At 33.1% G+C, this 19,767-nt stretch overlaps 3 protein-coding genes across 8 annotated transcripts in view; 2 read left to right on the forward strand and 1 right to left on the reverse strand.

The window, feature by feature from the left end:
• The first annotated feature begins 188 nt into the window (after positions 1–188).
• Positions 189–10,594, forward strand: LOC138187522 (synaptic vesicle glycoprotein 2B). 3 transcript variants are annotated; one of them, XM_069128423.1, is made up of 12 exons: positions 189–574; positions 4,542–4,604; positions 5,453–5,614; positions 7,624–7,786; positions 7,998–8,119; positions 8,441–8,685; positions 8,863–9,023; positions 9,189–9,381; positions 9,593–9,707; positions 9,799–9,958; positions 10,040–10,167; positions 10,263–10,594. In XM_069128423.1, exons 1-12 carry the CDS (start codon positions 550–552, stop codon positions 10,331–10,333), a joined length of 1,608 nt encoding a protein of 535 aa, XP_068984524.1. In that variant the 5' UTR covers positions 189–549; the 3' UTR covers positions 10,334–10,594. The 3 variants fall into 3 exon arrangements, with proteins under 3 accessions (XP_068984524.1, XP_068984523.1, XP_068984525.1); XM_069128422.1 differs by lacking the exon at positions 189–574 and adding an exon at positions 3,804–4,448; XM_069128424.1 differs by lacking the exons at positions 189–574; positions 4,542–4,604; positions 5,453–5,614 and adding an exon at positions 5,640–5,786.
• Positions 10,595–12,078: 1,484 nt separating this feature from the next.
• LOC138187837 (sorting nexin-4) lies at positions 12,079–16,495 on the forward strand. Its single transcript, XM_069129038.1, has 10 exons — positions 12,079–12,333; positions 13,318–13,424; positions 13,570–13,786; positions 13,864–13,969; positions 14,070–14,179; positions 14,242–14,379; positions 14,546–14,756; positions 14,838–14,970; positions 15,078–15,192; positions 15,276–16,495. Exons 1-10 carry the CDS (start codon positions 12,256–12,258, stop codon positions 15,324–15,326), a joined length of 1,266 nt encoding a protein of 421 aa, XP_068985139.1. The 5' UTR covers positions 12,079–12,255; the 3' UTR covers positions 15,327–16,495.
• Positions 16,496–18,921: 2,426 nt separating this feature from the next.
• tup (LIM1_Isl and LIM2_Isl domain-containing protein tup) overlaps positions 18,922–19,767 on the reverse strand; it is a 33,894-nt gene continuing 33,048 nt past the window's right edge. For all 4 annotated transcript variants that reach the window (XM_069129036.1, XM_069129037.1, XM_069129035.1 and 1 more), the window contains one exon: positions 18,922–19,692. In XM_069129036.1, the coding sequence (XP_068985137.1) occupies positions 19,456–19,692 (237 nt within the window). In that variant the 3' untranslated portion in view covers positions 18,922–19,455. The remainder of the gene's footprint in view (positions 19,693–19,767) is intronic.

Below are 19,767 nucleotides of genomic sequence, written 5' to 3' on the forward strand. Positions count from 1 at the left end.
TGGTGGACAGTTTTGAAATAGGGAAAATAGAGATGTTGAGAAGATGAAACACGATGGCGGGTCGATCGATGTGTCAGTGCGGGTGGAATTGAATCTTTTTTGTCTATCGCTCGTACGATTCGCTTCGACAACCTGTTTCGCCCCACCAGGGTCGAATTTACATACACGTCGCAGGTGACTTTTGCGTTTGTCTGATTTTAGCGCGAATTGTAGTTTCGCGGCAGGCATGTGCAGTGCGTGCAGCTGAAATTACGCTCAGTTTCTCCGTCTCTTCACGGTACACGTTGCAGTTGCTACAAGCGCCCAACCATCGCCTCTTTTTCGTTATCCTTTTTCCTCCTTTTCTTTTCTTACCTCTCTTTTTCTCCTTTTTATCCTCCGTTTTTTCTATTTTCGTAAGGAAAAAGAAACAGAGAAATCGTCGTTCGCCGCGACGATTTCGCGCGTGTGTGTAAGAGAGAAAGAGAGTTCTCCCCTTTGACAGCTGTTTCTCTAACTGATTGGCTCAAGACACAAAATCACAGAAGGCGGAGGAAAACAGGATATTTAATGAATCCGTCGGTGAAGTACAGCGGTAAGTTTGTAAAGGAGTTGTATTTGTGTTTTTTTTTTCTTTTTTGGTGGGAGGAGATATTTTTACTACTTTCTTTCTCTTTTGCCGTTTTATCAATGCCGGATTTTCAATCGCGTTTTAATCGAAAATTCTAATGTTTATGGGAATTAATACCGTTAACGTAAAAGTTCAATATTTGCCGATTAAACAATCTGAAATAAACGCAGCGCTACATACCTACGCGGCTGTCGTTGGTTCAGCGACTTTTCAAATTTCAAATTAACCGTGACAGGTAATTAAACGAATTCACGATCGCCGCCCTTGCCATTCATCAGATTGAAAAATTGCATGATTTTTCCAATTTTTTGCGCAAGAAATCTTTATTTAGCTCGAATCTTTTTTGCATATCGGGCGGAAAATCGACTGAGGACCGCGACGTAACTCGTGCCGCAAATTCACACGTCAGTGAAAAACTAGTAAAAGAATTTAATTTTGGAAGTATGAAAATGTGTGAACGGTGTCGTAAACGTCGTACAGAAAAGTTAGCGAGGAATTCACACATGAATAATGTTTTTCCTTCCGTTTATCACATTTGTCATGAACCAGACTGAAAAGCGAAGAAATCACGTATTGCGTGCGACACGAATTATTTCAAAAGTCACGTAAAACTGTAACTTTCTCGCTTTTGTTGGGTTTGATTTGAAACGTCTACCTGAATAAACACACAAAGCGTTGCTTTTACACCAAAGATCGTTACACGGATTGAAGTATGAGTAATAAATACCTTGTTATTGCTATCCCAAGATTGTAGTAATTATCGTAATTTTAAAAAAGTAGACTATATGGATTATATTTAAATTTCAAATGATCAATCAACCAATCGATTCAATGACATATTTACATTTATACGTATTAATTCTCAAACCTGTTTCGATTACCGCTCATCAATTAACTCGTGTGACTACTTTACGCAATCACTCGATCCTGGAATTTAATATCGATGCTATAATAAAATAAACAAAGAAACAATTGCATTGGAAAACACAATGGCATTGGAAAACCATAAACTTCATTCACTTTGTACGTATTATCGGAAATACTATTTCGTAGAGAGATCTCATACAAGTGCGATGATCTCAAGTGCTTTTACTCCAACACCTTTTCTCTTTCTTTTTCGGTATATTTCTTTCTTTTACCGATACTTTATTCAAATATTATATAAATAATATAAAAACTTAACAGAAAGTGTACGAACTCGTATCTGCCAATGTTATCCCAACGTTGCTCAAACTTCGTTTCATCGCAATATCTTACATTTAGTTTACACGTTTGCTGACATTTTTCATTAGATTGTTTAATCGTTTAGAGTTTAATGTAATCTTTTGCGGAAGCGTCACGGTCGTGTCGCTTCAAAATATAGTGTGCACTGCTCGAGAAAAGTTCCGCGGGAGGAATGCGGCACCGCCGATTGGATATTTCTGACAGACTCGACATGATCATAAAGATAAGCACACATATTGGCCAAAAGTGTTATATACGCAAATAAAACGATATAACAATGCGTGACGGTGAGCGATAGTGAACAATACCTCCCTTGTCTCTGTGTCGCACCGCGAAGCTTCTTTTCAGCAGCGCACTGTACATACCTGTGATTACAATATTCAAATATTATTATCTGATCGATTACCTGACAATAATAATTGCGATTACGAAACTGAAGCAGCACATATATGTATATACCGATAACTAGGTGATAACCATTTGCATATGATAAATGCCCCAGCAATAGAAGGATAGTAGGTTTATTAATATTTATTTTCATAGAACATGACGCTACTTCCCCTTGCGGTATTACGGAATTTTCCTTCATTATCGAATACACCTAACAGATTTACGGTTTCCCAATGCACTGTACGTAGCTATGTATGTTTGCTTCATGACAACCAGATGGAATACTCGAGCTGCATGTTTATAGCGTTTAATTACACGAAGTTAAAAAATGAAACTGAAAAAGGAATTGCTGGTTAATCGTTTACCAACAACGTTTATTTGACTCTGTCGACATGGGAATAAATATCTTATTGCGACTGCTACTTGGGAAATGCTTGTTCAAACGACCGGTTTTTCATTGTATATGTAACATGTTAGCAAATAATTTTCATAAACAAGCATAAGCGATAGACCGACACATGTACCCTGGACGAATTGTTGCGAAAATATTTTTCGAAATTTTGTGATAATTAATCTGCATCCTGTATTCCAGTTCGCAGCATACGTGTATCATAAAAATACGTGCCGATTTGTTTTCGAGACGAACACGACGAACGTGTTAAATCGATATTTTGATTTTTATACCACGTGTAGTCTCACTTTCACAGAATATGAAAAACGCGTTAGATTTGAAAATATTAACAAATATACATATTTAGATTGTCGGAGAATTTTTAATTCGAATTATATCAAATAAATTATCATTGTTTCGTAGACAGCGTGGAAAACAGAAATCCCTAACAATAATTCATAATATTTTAATACACGTGACGCGAGATTATTTTTATACCTTTAAATTTTTATATCTGCTTTCAGGGGCATGCCAGTCATAATTAAAATTGCTTATTCACGTAATTAATATGGTTCATTGTTCTTCCATTCAATGTCGTGAATCAAGATGTTAAATGTCATAACTATGTATATATTCCTTTAAATGAAAACATTTCTTCGTTCCTTTCTCGATTGATAAGCTCTACTTACTAACGCGTCACAATTTTCAAACGTGATATAGTACATAAAAATTGCTGCATCCAAGAGTATTTCCTAATATCCTAATTATGAAAAAGAATGTATACCAAAATACTGTACAAGTACTAATATAAATAATTATTAACGTGATACCAATATAAATACTAAAATACCGTACAACATGTTTTGATTTTACTAAACGAGTAATTGACCAAAGTAAAGTTTCGCACACGATTATCGTGCAAAAGCAGATATATAATAAACATACACTTGCAAGATAATAAAAATAAAAGTAAAATAAATTATAAAAGAATAAACGAATAAATAAGAAATATGAAAATAGAATCTATGTATGTGCGGATGTGTAATACATACGCAATACAATATACAAGAATTTGGAAAATTTCAAACACTATGTGTTTATACATTTTTTCTACAAATACATGGAATTAACGAGCTACCATCAGTGTAAACAAGTATTCTACTTGAATTACTGTTGTATTTACTAATTCTTCAGTTAGACTTCCTCGGCCATCACCTCACCATTAAATCTAGTCATTGTCAAACGTATTACAGTGTTATAGTGATCAATTTTACATTTTACTAAATGCTATCAGTTGCAAGTTGCTTGCATTTTCTTTTCTTATTTGAATAAATGTCACTTTTATATGATATGATTCTATCGTACTTTAATTGCGTTCGCAAATATTTTTTGTCAAACTTTTCACAATTGATACCGATCGCTTTAAATCGTAATTTATAATAAAGTGGCGAATGAAATATCTTTAATAAAAATCTGTCGCGCGTTGACGATAATTCGATTATTGCGATAATAAATATTACACAATCGTGTAACAACGATTCGTTTACACAAATCGTGTTTAACAACGACAAATACCGTGAAACTAAAGTAACTAAGTGCTGATTAAATATCATAAAATGTAACTAACGTCAAATTTATAAATTGTCGAACTCTATGTTTGTAAACGTTCATTTACAGGGAGAATATAATCCTAAGCAATCCTTTTTTTATCGTTCAATTACTAACTTCAATCATTGATAGTAATAATTTATTTTGTTAAACGTATTCCGTGAATGATGGTGTTTAAACGATTCTTCGATTTGCTTTCAATGTTTAGCTACAAATATTTGCGATGTACGTTACTTTGCTGCTTTACAACGTTAATATAATAATATACAAAACTTATTGTAAAAGATCAATAATCGTGTACTGTGTGTCTTGCTATAGGTGAAGACGTAAAGTCTGAGGAGTCTGGTCCCGTAGATTTCGAACGAGCAATAACTAATGCCGGTAAGCATATATCGATGTTTTTATTCCGCGCTCTCACTTAGAACAACGTCTTATGCTCCATCAATCGCTTTCGCGCGTTTAAAATTCAAAAAAAGAAACGCGTAAAAATTTGCAGACAACCTAATAGCTTATTTTGCTTTTATCTTTCAAAACTATTAAATCCTGAACGATGCATATACGCGTATACAATTACCGAAACAACTATACAAATTACAAAAAGGAAATAAACATTCCTAAGTAACGTTCCAAGAGCTTTGAGCTGTTCGTTTTCTTAAAGAATTTTTATTTTCTTTTCCTTTCGTAACATCTACGAAATAAACGAACAAAACGATGTTCCTCGATGTAAAGATGCTTCACATCGAAACGTGCATCTTTTCTAAGGATAAAGAAAAGCAAACGGTCAGAAATATCATATACAGGGTGGTTGGTAACTGGTGGTACAAGGGGAAAGGGGGTAATTTTACGCGAAAAAAGAAGTCGAAAATATAGAATAAAAATTTTTCGTTTGAGGCTTTGTTTACGAGAAAATCGACTTTGAATTTTCGCTCGGTACGCGTGCACCTTATCACGTCTCGTTATAACGGATGTACATTGTAGATCGTTGTCTCGACGGAAAAATTAAAAAAAAGAATTTTTATTCTATATTTTCGACTTCTTTTTTCGCGTAGAATCACCCCCTTTCCGCTTGTACCACCAGTTACCAACCACCCTGTATATATAGAGAGAGAGGGGAAAATAGAAATCCGACTTAGAATTGGATCCAATCGAATGAATGGCTTTCCTTGGAATCTCCTATCGATCGAATGACGTCTGGCACTCTTCCATGTACACGCAAAATTTTTCGACAGGCTATGGAAAATTCAACTACTTGTTGCTGTTGGCCGTGTTGCCCGCTAGTTTCTCCAGTATTTTCTCGTCATCGGCGATGTCGTACGTGTTACCATCGGCCGAGTGCGACTTGAGCCTCACCATGTTCGACAAGGGTCTACTCAACTCGATGACGTTCGCAGGTGGTATATTCATTTATTGGCGTAATCACGTAACCGCGACTGTAATTACAGGTTGAGCTTAAGACACAGAGAGTCAAAGCGCGCATTTGGTACGCTTCGAGTTTCTGGTTAGAACACACATGGTGTACGCTACGGACTCGTTAGGGAATGTATTTGTACGAGTACGGACATGGTAATTAAATGACACACTCTTGTACTTCATCGTGCATTGGTTACGTGGTTCGCGTGGGCAACGATCTCGAGTGACGATTTTCAAGCGACGAGAAATCGCGTTCGAGATCGGCGAGAGATCGTTCGACTCGTAATTTAAAATTGCTTCCGTCTTTATTTCTACTGTAACGTAATTTAGATTGTCGATTGTTTGCCAGGTAAGAGAGCAAGACTTTGAAAAGATCTCTTTATCGGATTTGAGATGTTGGGAATTTTTTTTAAGAAAAAGAGAGTGGATTATTTTATGACCTGTTTAAGATTATTGCAAATTAAAAGTCTAAACCGCACTGTTTACCGCATTGGTTACCGTATGATTAATTCGAATCAGAAACGAAGAGATACTTTACGAGTTTCTAATTTTTAATCTCTGTTATACATCCGAACATAATATTTTCCAGTAACGGAATTTTCCGTTTCAAATATGTACATGTTTTATTAGCGTTCGTACGCAGAGTGTACTCTTTTCTTTATTCCAATTATTTATTCCAAATTCCAATTATAAAAATTTGGTACGAAACTAACGACACGATTAAAGAACTCGAAAGATGTAAGTGCAAGAGAATTAGCAAAAGTGCATGGTGTTGGAAAAGCCACAACAGTCACAAACGTCGAAAAACAAAAACATGATCTAAAGCACGTCGATCTCTGTGATGCTGGCAACAGTAGAGAAACCGTAAATATACTGATGCAATGAAATCATTTCATTGCGATAAAAACGATAATAACGACGACTTTATGTAAATGGAAATAACAAACAAAAGTGATAAGGAAGAGATTCCTTCTCGTACCGAAGCATTCGTGACGGTCGAAAAAGGGCTTGAATGATTCGAAATGGAAAAAGAATGTAATTCTATGCAGTTTCTTGCGTTGAAACAATTCTATGACTTAGCAACTAAAAAGATATTGGATCCATAACTACTTAAAGAAACTATCAATTAATCTTAAACTGTATTTGAATAAATGAAATTTCATATCCAGGAAAGTGATTGTTCTATTATCCGGAAATTTCATTATCGAAGCAGTTTAGTAACTGCTAAGGAATTGATAAGGAAGACTGTACAATTTATACAAAAGGAATCGAACAGCATAAGACGCAGTATTCTGAGAAAATAAACTTTTTGACAGCTTATCGTTTCTTTATTGTATGAATTAATAACTTGTTGATAATGCCACGCACAACGTCACCTTTAATAAAACTCTAACGGACAAGCTTGATATCAGTATACTGCGAAGAATTTGATATTATGACAACAATAGGAACAGGTAAAAGAGATATGAGAATTTATGAAAACGGAAAGTCCCACGGAAAGATCAATGTTTATATCAAACATAACCAATATGATTTACAATGCATAATATCTGCATCTGTATTTCTGGGACAATTCCAGTAGCTTTTGTTTAGAACGATATCTTTCATTGGGAAACTTCATCCTTCGTTTCTGATTCATTTTCGAATAAGAAGATTATTCATTTTTATTGTATCACGATTTACATCAAAATTTATATCGAATTACATTAATTATTACTTTCGTCATAATAAGTAACTTTAGCATTTAATCAATCACGTACATACATTTTATTCCTATAGGGAATAATTTGTTAAACATATGCTTATGTATATTCTTTGAAAGTCAGTTTCGAAATTCTTTTCTTTTTTTTTTTTTTTTTTGCCTATCCGTTAAAATTACTGTGAATATAATGAATAAACATAATATGATTCATATCGATAAAGTGCGTGTCATAAAACCAACCGAGAAATCCAACTTCCCAACTATCGTTGAAAATTTGGCTGGTTTCAGGTATGATCAGCACCTCATTTTTCTGGGGATTTATGACCGATACGTTTGGTCGTAAGAAGATAATGTTTTACGGTTACATGGTCGCCGGAATCATGAGTTTGACGGCTTGTTTCTCGCATACTTCATGGCTTTTAATTTTGTTCAAGTTTCTCGATGGCGTAATGTAAGTTGATACAACGATCATTGCAATGAAAACATTAATACTTCGATCGCTACGATTCGTATCTATCTTTACGTTAACTAACTACGTTGAACTAAGACATAGCTTAAGACAGAATTACAAATCTACTGTATCATTGACGATGCGTATGGCAGCTAAAATTGATTCCTTCAAAAAATGTAAAATTTTGATAATAATCTTTGCACGCTTGCAGCATGTCCGGCCCGTATGCCGCTCTTATGTCTTATCTGGCAGAAGTGCACAACGATGCACAGCGATCTCGAACCTATATGTGGTTAGGGGTGTTTTTCTCGCTTGGAAATATTTCTCTACCATGTGAGTAGCCTTTAATCGCGCTCATATTTTTCTAATGTGTTTACATAGCTGTGGAAATTATCCCTTTTGACCATTGAAGCGATTCATTGAAGAAAAATTACGATACGTTCATATAGCGATGTTCTTCTGATCTCTGTATCAACTGATACTAAAAGGAAGAGCAATTAACGAATAGACAACACTGAATGTCTATAAGATAGAAGAAAATTCTATGTGTCGACTGGGATAAACTCTTTAATGTCTTTAATATAGATCTTCAATTTCATTTCTTATTTTACTTTACGTTCATCCGCATAAAACAGGGGAAATATTTGGTTTCAGGCATCGCCTGGTTAATCATACCGCAAAAATGGACCATTAACGTTTGGACCGGGGTCATAAAGATCAGTTCATGGCGTGTGTTTTTGGCGATTTGTTCGTTGCCAGAGTTTCTTGCCTGCTTAGCGATCTTCGCATTCCCCGAAAGCCCGCGTTTTCTTTTATTGAAAGGCAGGAGAGAAGAGGCTCTTGAAGTTTTCAGGAAGATATACTCGGTGAACACCGGCAAGGATCCAGACACATATCCAGTAAGCAATGTTCGATATTTCAGTGTTCTCCGCGAAAAATTGCAAATTGCCATTCGATACAATTCAATTACACTTGTTATATTTCCACTCATGCTCACTCCTTGCATAACATTAATGTGACCATTCATTCGTTCATTTTTAATACCAAGTCCAATTCGAAATGACCTTCATTTTCAGATAAAAGATATCAATGACGAGTATTCCGTTGAGTTGGCGAGTAACAGTAAGATAAAGGACAAGTTACGTTCCTGCTGGCAACAGATCAAACCACTCTTTCTATCGCCAAACATCTTCAAACTGATCGCAATCGGCATGATTCAACTGGGTGCCACGATAGGGTTAGTTAGATTAACTGAACTTTTCTTGAAACATATTTTCATTATCGCTGGCTCTTTGAATTCTTTATATCATGTCGAATATATTTCAAGAGTCAACGTTCATGAGTGACTTTAATCATAGTAAAAACGAAAAACGTTGACCAATGAGGAAATTTCAATTTATAGATCGAATTCGATTAGACTATGGATGCCACAATTATTCACAATGATGGAACAATTCAAGAATGACGATTCGAAATACGAATATTCGAGCTCGCAGCCGCGCTTTTGTTACATGTTAGGCCAACAAGGAGCCAATCATAGTTTCTCAACGAGTTTTGTAAACGAAACTCTAAATGCTGCCCACATATGCGTACCGGTATTACGTTACTTACATACAAATACAATAAATCATTCCTTGTTTACACACATTTCTTTGTTTTTTACATTGCGATGGTGTAAATTAAGATTGTACAATGTACATCGTTGCTTGTTACGCGTACTTACGAAGGATTTATTAATTCTCTCTTTTGGCTTTTGTTTGTATACGTTGAAGATTTCAATCATTTTTTACGCGTGCTTTATTTCAGGCGGAATTGAACTCAAAAGTATTCATTAATTCTATCGTAATTGCGGTTACCGGTGTAATAGGATATACTTTGGCAGGCACGCTCATTACTGTAGTAGGGAAAAAGAAACTTATAGGTGAGATATCTACGCTGGACATAAATTTTGTACAGGAACGTACAGGAAAATATTGATCTTCGTAATAATTTATAATTTCTATTTATTGCAGCAACTTGTTTCATTGTAGCAGCTACTTGTTGTGGCTCGCTTTACTGGGCTGAAGACACTAACAGTATTCTTGGTTTGTGTTCAGTTTTCGTAGCCATGTCGAGTATAGGTGGTGCCTGTGTCGTAAACGTAATCGTCGATAATTTCCCGACGTGTTTAAGGTACAAAGATATATAATTTTCTAGCAATTTGTTTATTCTACGTCTCAAGTATCTTATCGATTATTTAATACTTTTCTTCAGGACTATGGCAGTTAGTCTAACTATGATGGTAGGCAGAATTGGGGCGGTCATAGGCAATTTACTATTTCCAGTCCTGTTTGACATGTCCTGCTTGGGTCCCTTCATTATGATTGGCTCTGCCTCTCTAGGTAAAATCATCTAAATCCTTTGGTATATGAATAATAAAATAATGTCACGACATAATATTCTTATATGTACATTGCATACAAATTTAATTTTTTAGTATCAGCATTACTAGTGACCATCCTCCCACGAAAAAAATCGCAGAAGAATAAGCCAAAGCAAATTGTTTGACGAAAATGTGTATGGTTGAAATGTAATCAGCTAATAGTAGCTGAAAGAATCGCTTGTAAATACACACCCTGTGTCTGGTCGTTGGTCAATTGTAATTTTCGGTGCATGATTTTTCATCATGTAAATATGTAAATACAATACAATTACACTCATGTAGCATAAGGTATCCTCATCACTTTATACGTACGCGTGAAACCCGAACACTTCGCAAGACAAATACATGGCCTAAGTGACGTTTTTAATAAACATAATGATTGCATGGCGTAATATAATTTTAGAACACCCCTTATCCTCGATATTTAATAACCTCGCCCGTCAGTGGATCATTAGATAATACATTAACTCGCAATTAATGTCGTTAATTTGCAAAATAATTATCGAATATCGTAAAATTCAGAGGCGATGTAACGAAAAGAAGCAATATTGTTATGTAATAAATCTTCGTTATTACTATTTTAAAGATCGTAATAGCTCGTTTTCCTCTGAATTTACTTTCTTAATTCTTATTATCTTAGTATTAACAGTCATAAGTGTCCTACGCAATTGGAAAAACTACATCTTTAAAATCAGAGATTTACTAACAGTCAGTTCGATCTTCTAATCACGTAAATGATAGTTACAAAATTATTTTCATACAAAAAATGTTTTAACAAGTTCAAAATATAAAAAGTGGTGTGAATAGAATTTTGCTATATTACGTATTAATTACGTTAATATTACTCATTATTTGTTAAAAATGTATCTCAGGTACTAAATAAATTGTAGAATACTAAATAAATATTACCAATTATCCAGAATAAGAAAAAAGCTGACGCATAAATACGTTTGCTTGTGTTAAAATAAATCAAACGTTACCAAATGTCCATGAAAAGCTTTCAGATTCATCGTCTGTGACATCCCCCTAATGCTTCGAAATTTCCCTAGCGATCAAACAATAATCTGCACAAAAGAGGCCAAATCTTAAATATAAAATAAATATATAAAAAGAACAAATTATTTAAAGATGAAACGATGATTAAGGTTAAATTGCGTTTCGGAAGCTCATTATACGAGCTACCGGTTACCGGTAATTGTCGGTAAAATGTGGCAATCAAAAAGATCAAAAGAAAAAAAATAATAGATTATAGCAAATTATTGCATAAAATGCGAGCGTTAATTGAACGAAGTTAAGACTAACGTGCGTTTAAACGATGAATAAGTATAAAGGTACGTGTACTACGTACTGCGGAGTAATACTAAACACGTCTCATTGTTATGATCACAACACTAGAATGGCCATCACGCCGCAGTTTGCTCAGCAATACAAATATATATAGTACGTATGTACGATTTCAGAAAAGTTGTTTCTTTCTATTAAATAAACAAACATATATTCAGTGGTTATTATATTTAATTACCTTCACTGTGTTTCTGTGATTTCTCCAGAAATTAAAATTACCGAATTTACTAATGACGTATCTACAAACTATCAAAAAATATTTATAAAGAAATGATTTTCCACGCGCTCATAGACATTAAAATAGTGTATGCGCAAATTATTTCATCTCTTGCAATTTGTAATCAACTGCAAGCATCGGATTCGAAAACTTTCGGCTTCAACGCACTTCTTAAAATTCCCTAGAGCACTACTGAAAACTACGTGAGTTGCTGTTATTTGCAGGATGTAAATATGTTTAAACGAATTCTTTATACTACGAATGAATTATTGAGATTGCAATAAAAATGTTAATGGAACTAACGAAACATTTTCGTAAACTGATTAGTGAGTCGTTACTGAACGTTTTAAAGGGAATTTAACCTGCTGCAACGTACAGCGCTCTATTGAATAAAGTGACAGTGTCAGTAATGGAGAAAGTGAACGTGATGTGAAAGGCTTCGAAGTTCCTTTGCCGCTTCGTAGATTTTTAGGCCGATACAGAATCATGGAAGAAGTGTTTCAGAACGGGAATTATCAGAGGGAGTCAAACGCAAACATGACTACTATGGAGACACAAAAGGAGGTAAGAAACTCTTCGAATAGTTGACCATTTCAATTCGTCCGCCAAATCAATACGTCGTTCGAAGCTATAATTTTTAAACACGTTCTTACTTAAACGGGTTTCTAGGTATTATGATTATTGTAATATTTGTGCAAAGTTAAATTACTGTGAAATTATATTTGTTTAAGTTAAAGAAGCATTAGATAATTGCACAGAATACGTATGTATATTGCAAAAGAATCGAAGTGACGCGCAGTGATTCTCATGTTTTGTTATTGTTGTTCTAAATTTCTTATTTTTTTATTGACCTTATTTTATAGTTTTACTTTTAATAACTTATATCTATGTTTTTACTATTGTTTAATTTATGCTACATTTTTTTAATATGTCAAATTTTCTAGTACACCTTCGTTGTATAAATTAGCTTTAAGCTATTTTTATAAATTTGTATTACTTAAACGTATAATATGTATAAAATAAATGATACTAGATTGCTTAAAAGAAATTACTTGTATTATTACAGTAGAAAATACAGATTTCTTAATTTATTTGAAGAAGCATCAAAGTAGGTCATGAATTATCCGTTTGAGTACCACTATGCTAGTGTTGGCGGTATCTACATACGCGTTTATGAAAGATATTTAAACCTATGATGTCTTGAATTAGCATGCAACCAATTTAAATTCAGATATTATTGCAAGATATTTTATTGAGTAATTAATGATAATAATGCAAATTATAAAATTTTTTACTTTCAATTTTCGAACTTAATAAATATAAAATAGTTCATTTGTTTTCTTTGTATTAATTGAATATGATTTAATATTGATACTTAATATTAAAAATAAATTGTATTATTAATATTTGTTAATAATTATTTATGTAGGTTTTATTTATTTGTACTTGTCATTTTTCTTTAAATCTATGTTTATAAATTATATAATATAAAAAATAAAACAGTTGTATTTTTTATACCTTAAACTCATTATTTATATTCTATATTAGGATGTATTGCTTGATCACATGGAAATCTCTATAGTTGAAACTGAAAAGCGTGCAAATGGAGCACTGAATTTAAGAGAGTTTTATACAGTCTACCTCATTGAGACTAAGTAAGTGAACCTATTATTCTTTACCTAATGAAGTTAAAATAGGAATGTTTCAAGCTTGTGTACATTTAATTTTAAATTGTCTCTCTTTGCAAAAGTTACTTTAACATCTATGAAATATATACATATATATTAAATATTATCGTAGAATTACAGATCCAGGCTTTAAAGGTGCACTCACCAAAATAAGTTCTCTATGGCGTCGATACACAGAATTTGAACTACTCCGAGCTTATTTGGAAATTTCCTATCCATATATTGTACTGCCTCCATTACCAGAAAAAAAAGTTTTATATGCATGGCAAAAGGTTACCACTGATACATTTGATCCAGATTTTGTTGATAGACGAAGAGTTGGTCTTGAGGTATACTATTTATATTTATTCATTGCTTCTTCATTTGAAAATATGTATTTGATATTTATAATAAGTTTATTTCTAAGAATTTCCTATTGAGGGTAGCCTCGCATCCTATATTGTCTCGTGATGAGCATTTTATGGGATTTTTGCAACAAAAGGATGGTTGGAGGGAAAGCATTAAAGAAACAGGTACATTCTGTCAAAGAAGTATCTATCTTATTATCTATTTATATCATTATTTATTTATTCATTTATAATGAGTGTTGTAATTATTAATGTTTTATGATAGGTTATTTGCAATTAGTAGAATCAAAATTAAAGGCACTGAGCGTAGCAGTGCGATTAAGGAAACCAGACAAGCGATTTGAAACAATCAAAAACTATGGAATTGAACTTCAGGTATGTTCAGCATTGAGAAAAAGTAAACTTTTATAGTAGTACATATCCATTTAATATTTCAGAATAATTTATGTAATGTTCTTCGAGTACGTGCGCGACTTGTAGAAAAACAACACAGTTTGTACAAATTACATGCAAATTATGGTCGTGTGTTTAGTGAATGGAGTGCCATAGAAAGAGAAATGGGTGATGGGCTACAGGTATTCAATTTTGTATATATTATAAATATTTCTTAACATTTATATCTTTAGAAACATTAGAATTACCAATTTTCGCGAGAAATTTCTAAATGATAAAATTTAATTGAATTATGCTACAAGTATATATATTGCAAAGCGCACTGCATTACAGCGCCTGTTTTCTTAGAAATCGGGTCACTACTTGGATTCATTAGCAGCTACAATAGATACAACCCTCGAAGAAGAGGAACTAATAGCAGATCAGTTGAAAGAATGGTTGTTTGGTGCTTCTGCGTTACAAGCAGTTGTCAAACGAAGAGAAGCTTTACAGTTAACCAAAGATGAAGCTCATGATGCTCTAACCACAGCATTTGAACAAAAAGAAAAAATCATACAAGGTTTTAAATTATACTAAGTACTATTACCATTCAATTTACAAATATGGGAAGTTTTGGAGCTAATGCAATTTATTATTGTAGGTAAATCTGGTTTAATGTCAAGATTATTTGTATCTGTGGATACAGAAGAAGTTCGTGAATTAAAAATGCTACAATTAGAACAAAGGATTGCACAACATGAAGAAGCCGTCAAGCGGGTGGATGAAGATTTAAAGTAATATATTTTAATCAAATATTTTACACATACTTATAGCATATAAAAAGTATACTATGAAACTACGTATAATACATTTCTCTATATTTTATATGTAATGTTTTTAGGTCTTTCTCTATTAAAGCAATGATGGACATTGAAAGATTTCAACATCAAAAGGTGGTAGATTTAAAAGAAATTTTGGCAGCGTACTGCATTTTACAATTTAAACTTGCTAGAAAGGTAACATTTTTGCATATTATTATTTAACTAATTTACTACCTATCTTTGTACAGATGAATCGATGTTTCTATAAATAATTGCAGGGATTGCAAGCTTGGCAGCATATCAAGAGTTGTCTGGAAAGTATGCCATAAAAATCTTTTCTTATTAAAACTGACACAGAACAATAATTGTTCCACATCTTTCGTGCGATATACATTCCTATAATTGTAAGCTCACTCATACTGTACGCTTATTATTACATCAATGTACAAGATTGTTTTTATTATTTAATGTTAGACTAGATAATATTATATATACATATATATTATATATACACACAATTCATGTTGGATATATACATAGGTATGTGAAACATTATTTAATATTTATATGTATTTAGTATGTTCTTGTTGTACGTGTAAGATACAATTAAGCAATTATGTGAATGTTCAGGCAGTACTTCAGGGTTGTCATAAGTCAAGATCTGTGTGATTTATATATAATATAAATCACCAAGTAAAATCCCTAGAATGTTAGTTATGAAAGTTGGAAAAATCGTTGCTGTAACTTTTTATACACTGTCTTATATCTGCTCAATAGGCTTGAATTTCATTGACGTCGATTAAATCCCAGATTGTATCTCATTTATCGATACAATTGTTGCATTTATTTTTCGTAATACTTAGGAGCCTCAATCTCATTGACAAATGATAAAAATTTAATATTTGAAATACTATTTTCTACGTGTGAATAACTATGTTTTCTACATATATACCTGGTTCGGTATATTATAGTATAGTAGTTTAAATTGTATATTAATTTTTCTCTTCTTCTATTTTCCAGTTTTCATTAGAATTTATTTAGGTAATACATTTTGCAAAGTACTCTGCATCTAAAATCAATGGATGTCTATTATACCAATATTAAAGTTTTATAGTAATTCCTCTATTACAATAACAATTTTCTCAGTTTCTTGTCTTACTTGATAAAGAAAACAATCTTTTTCTTGATTTAGCTTCCTAAATTTTGTTTCAATTAGGTGTAATCAATATGTTTAAAGGTACATCACACAACATATGTACGTTATACGTATGTTTGCTCATTAATACTCCTTAAAATCAATAATATAATTTGAATAATATTAAATATGATAAATTATATATTTTCTTTCATTAAATATCTAATATATACAATATTTATAATGAATAATTAATGTTGTTTGTAATGAATAATTAGCTTGAACAAAATTTATTGTAATACTTTTGGCGACAATTAATTGTACAAGAAATTCCTAGTAATTTAAATAAAATATATGAGACAACATTATGATCTTTTATTGCTACGAAATATCTTGCTAATGGAAGTATTTATTGTTATCTCTATTATACGTTTTGAATGTTATAAAATCAAGTTGTTTCGAGATATAAAGAGAAAAATTGAAGGAAAGGTTGTGAATTAATTGGAAGACAAATAAGTTAATTGGACAGTTTATTACGTGTGCGCCGGTATAGAAATATTATACAAATTCGAAGACGATTCGAATAGATTACGAAAATGTTAGGTCTACGGTGTTCTCCCTTTCAAATCATGTACATTGCGAGAGGAGCGGTGATGGAACGATTCTATACAAACATCTAAACGAATCACCACTAAAACGAACCACTAATTAGCGACAACGAGGTTAGAGTCAGGAGAAAGGGGAGGGTTAGAGACGATATTTACAATACAATTCAGTGCGTTTCCGTGTTCACATGAAGTTTCGCACACTTTGGTATTAATCGAATGTACATATGTACCTGCGTTTACAATATGATTTGTTACAACATAAATCAGGGGGTAATGCGCTATCGTCAATGTTACTTGCATTTTTTATGTTTTTTTTTTTAATCCTTTATACATAACTCGGCTATTCTTGTAATCAATATTATGAATTAGCTGCGTCTGACGGTACATCATGATTTAAATTTATATGTAGTGGACACAACTATATTTACAGTGACAGTCGTTCACTTCTGTATTCACAACAATTCGGACGAAGGAACAGAGTTGGAAAGTACGATATAACCTGTTTTCTTATTTTGTAATAGATAATACAATAGATATTATTAAAAATAAACTTTGTCATATTTGGAAATTTTTAATTGTTGCAAATAGTGTCAACGACAAGTTGTACGAGTTGGAATAAAAATGATTGATAATCAGTAAATCATGTTGGTAAGTGTAGGTAAGTATAGATACATATTTCTTGCAACCGATAAAATACATTTTATTTGAATAAATGTTTGTCACCGATAGTCTTAGAAGTTTTTTCAAGTATGATTTAGGTAATTAAAAAGTTGTACACAATAAATAAGGTATTATGTAATAAATTTTAAAGTAACTTGCTTTTTTGATATACCGATTTGGTTAGATCGATCGACAAGTATTATTTTGTTTGTTACGTAAAATTTGTGATCGAGGAATTTGTAATGGTTCCTCTTAGTTTTACCGTTGCAGAAATTAATGTTTAACAATTATTCTGTTGCTTAAAATAATTTATGTCGTAAAAAATGTATTGCAATTCAAAAGAAGAAAGATTATATTGCGAAGAAAGCTATCAAATTTGTCCAACTCTGTTGATGACACTGCTTCGTCCTTTTCTTTTCGTTTTCGTCTTTCTATCGTGATAAAAGCATTCTTTGGTCGTTCGAACTGGCTGAAATGACATTCGGAAAAAAAGCTATCGCGGACAATTGAATCATCATTCCTCAATGAAATTACTGTACTTCGGCGCAGAACAGAGTTTCAGATACACCTTCGATCACTTTTAATCGATTCATTCAATTCCAAAGCATTAATATCTTTCGATGTTAATGCGAGACCTTGATCTAAGAAAATGTATTATACTTATTGCACCTCTTCACCCATGAACAATACACTGAAATTGCATAAAGAATAAACAAACGAATTAATCGCCTTTCTAATTTACTAAATAGTTAAATAATCCTATGTACCTAAACGATAATTAATAAATATACTTTTCATATTCATCATGAAATTCGTCGATCACAATTTTATCAATTCAATACAATTTCAGTGCATAAGGGCGAATTTCGTTCAAAGACATCGATACAATGGTAAAATCAACTCGACATACAATCAGTTTGATCGTCTTTTATTACAATCTCCTTTCGCATGCTTTAGAAATTACAATAATCATGATAAAATTTCTCCTTAATTCGCAATTATTCGATTACTCATTGTCAGCTTCGCGAAGAAATCGATTTTTTACACGGGTGTATTTCATTTGAAAATATTGGCGCAGTATTTTACATACTTTCTTCGCCTGTTCCGTTAAATATCATTACCGTTCCGTAACAAACGAGCAATTATTTCAGTCGACAAATCCGCTTGTCGATATCGTTCATGAATCATTATACATATCCTACCTGAGATTTCTCGCGAACGAATGCGTTCATTATGCATCGAATTTTTCTCGTTCACGACGCAAGTGTTTAATTACGAAATATCGAGCACGAAACTGCGATCTGATAAAATAATACATACTTAAGTCAAATAATGATTAATTTTATTTATTCGCTCGAAAAATTAATCAGAGTTCTTTAGATACGTATTTCTTTTTTTACAGATCGTACAGTAATTTTCGATGGTTTCTGTCGACACAACAATAGCAATTTAAATAACTGTTCTCTCGTTCCGCTATTTTAAGCTCGTGTTTCTGTAAATCATATCGTTCCTGTAATTTGCTTGTTTCGAAAACGACAATATTTCTTAACCCTTACGCGTGCAAATTCAAATTTGTCTTTTAATCGATCGACAATAATTTCTAAAAACAATTGATAATAATAATAATAATAATACTAATCAAACGCAACATTTTTGCCGAATTCTTCTAATTCAAAACTTTCCACGTAACGTGACAGTCGCGTGGTCGATCAATAATTTTAACGTTAGCCTTATCAAAGAATTCAGTTAATCTATGGCTAGGTTACCCTGGCAGGTCGTTAAACTGAATTTTTACACCAATTCATCTCACAAGAGAAGATTTTCTCTCGATTAAACAACCTTTCACACGCGTTCTTCTTCGATTATAAAATTAAGCGCGAAAGGGTCAGGTTTCCTTGCACAAAAAGCCACAATTTAATAACGCAAATTTTGTTTCGTTTCCAGCCATCCATAATCGTCCTATTTGTTCTCGCAGACTACGATTCTCTTCAAGCACTTATTGAAAGAAGACCACGAAGAAAGCGGACACTTTCGTTCTGGCCACACTGCACAACACTATGGACTTCCTGTATCGTGATGAAGAGAGTCACTGTCACTTTCGAGGTAAGTTACATAGCTATCCGTGCTATCAGGGTGTTGCCCCATGTCTGGGCCGCCGCTACTGGGATGGTGTGGACCGGGGGGTGGCAAAGAACCACCACCCCCGCCGCCTCCGCCATCGTTCATCGGTCCACCAAGCATCCCTGGCGGTGGTAATTGTGGTGGTCCGCTGTGAAGATCGTAACCATGCATCTGAAATAAATTATATTAATTGTCTATGGATATATCGCATCGTGCAACACGTTACTGCACATGTTCGCTTCGATA

The sequence above is a fragment of the Bombus flavifrons genome, chromosome 15 (genome assembly GCF_040668555.2).
Source record: "Bombus flavifrons isolate JBK064 chromosome 15, iyBomFlav1_principal, whole genome shotgun sequence".
Classification (NCBI taxonomy): Eukaryota; Metazoa; Arthropoda; class Insecta; order Hymenoptera; family Apidae; genus Bombus; species Bombus flavifrons.

What these genes read in the sequence shown, in the direction of transcription:
- LOC138187522 (XM_069128422.1), top strand. Translation starts at nt 4,388, where the DNA reads ATGATGGTGTTTAAACGATTCTTCGATTTGCTTTCAATGTTTAGCTAC. An exon ending in AGGATCCAGACACATATCCA is followed by an intron (nt 8,686 to 8,862) that starts GTAAGCAATGTT and finishes CTTCATTTTCAG; the next exon opens with ATAAAAGATATCAATGACGA. An exon ending in CTGCCCACATATGCGTACCG is followed by an intron (nt 9,382 to 9,592) that starts GTATTACGTTAC and finishes GCTTTATTTCAG; the next exon opens with GCGGAATTGAACTCAAAAGT.
- LOC138187837 (XM_069129038.1), top strand. Translation starts at nt 12,256, where the DNA reads ATGGAAGAAGTGTTTCAGAACGGGAATTATCAGAGGGAGTCAAACGCA. An exon ending in GGAAAGCATTAAAGAAACAG is followed by an intron (nt 13,970 to 14,069) that starts GTACATTCTGTC and finishes GTTTTATGATAG; the next exon opens with GTTATTTGCAATTAGTAGAA. An exon ending in AATTTAAACTTGCTAGAAAG is followed by an intron (nt 15,193 to 15,275) that starts GTAACATTTTTG and finishes AAATAATTGCAG; the next exon opens with GGATTGCAAGCTTGGCAGCA.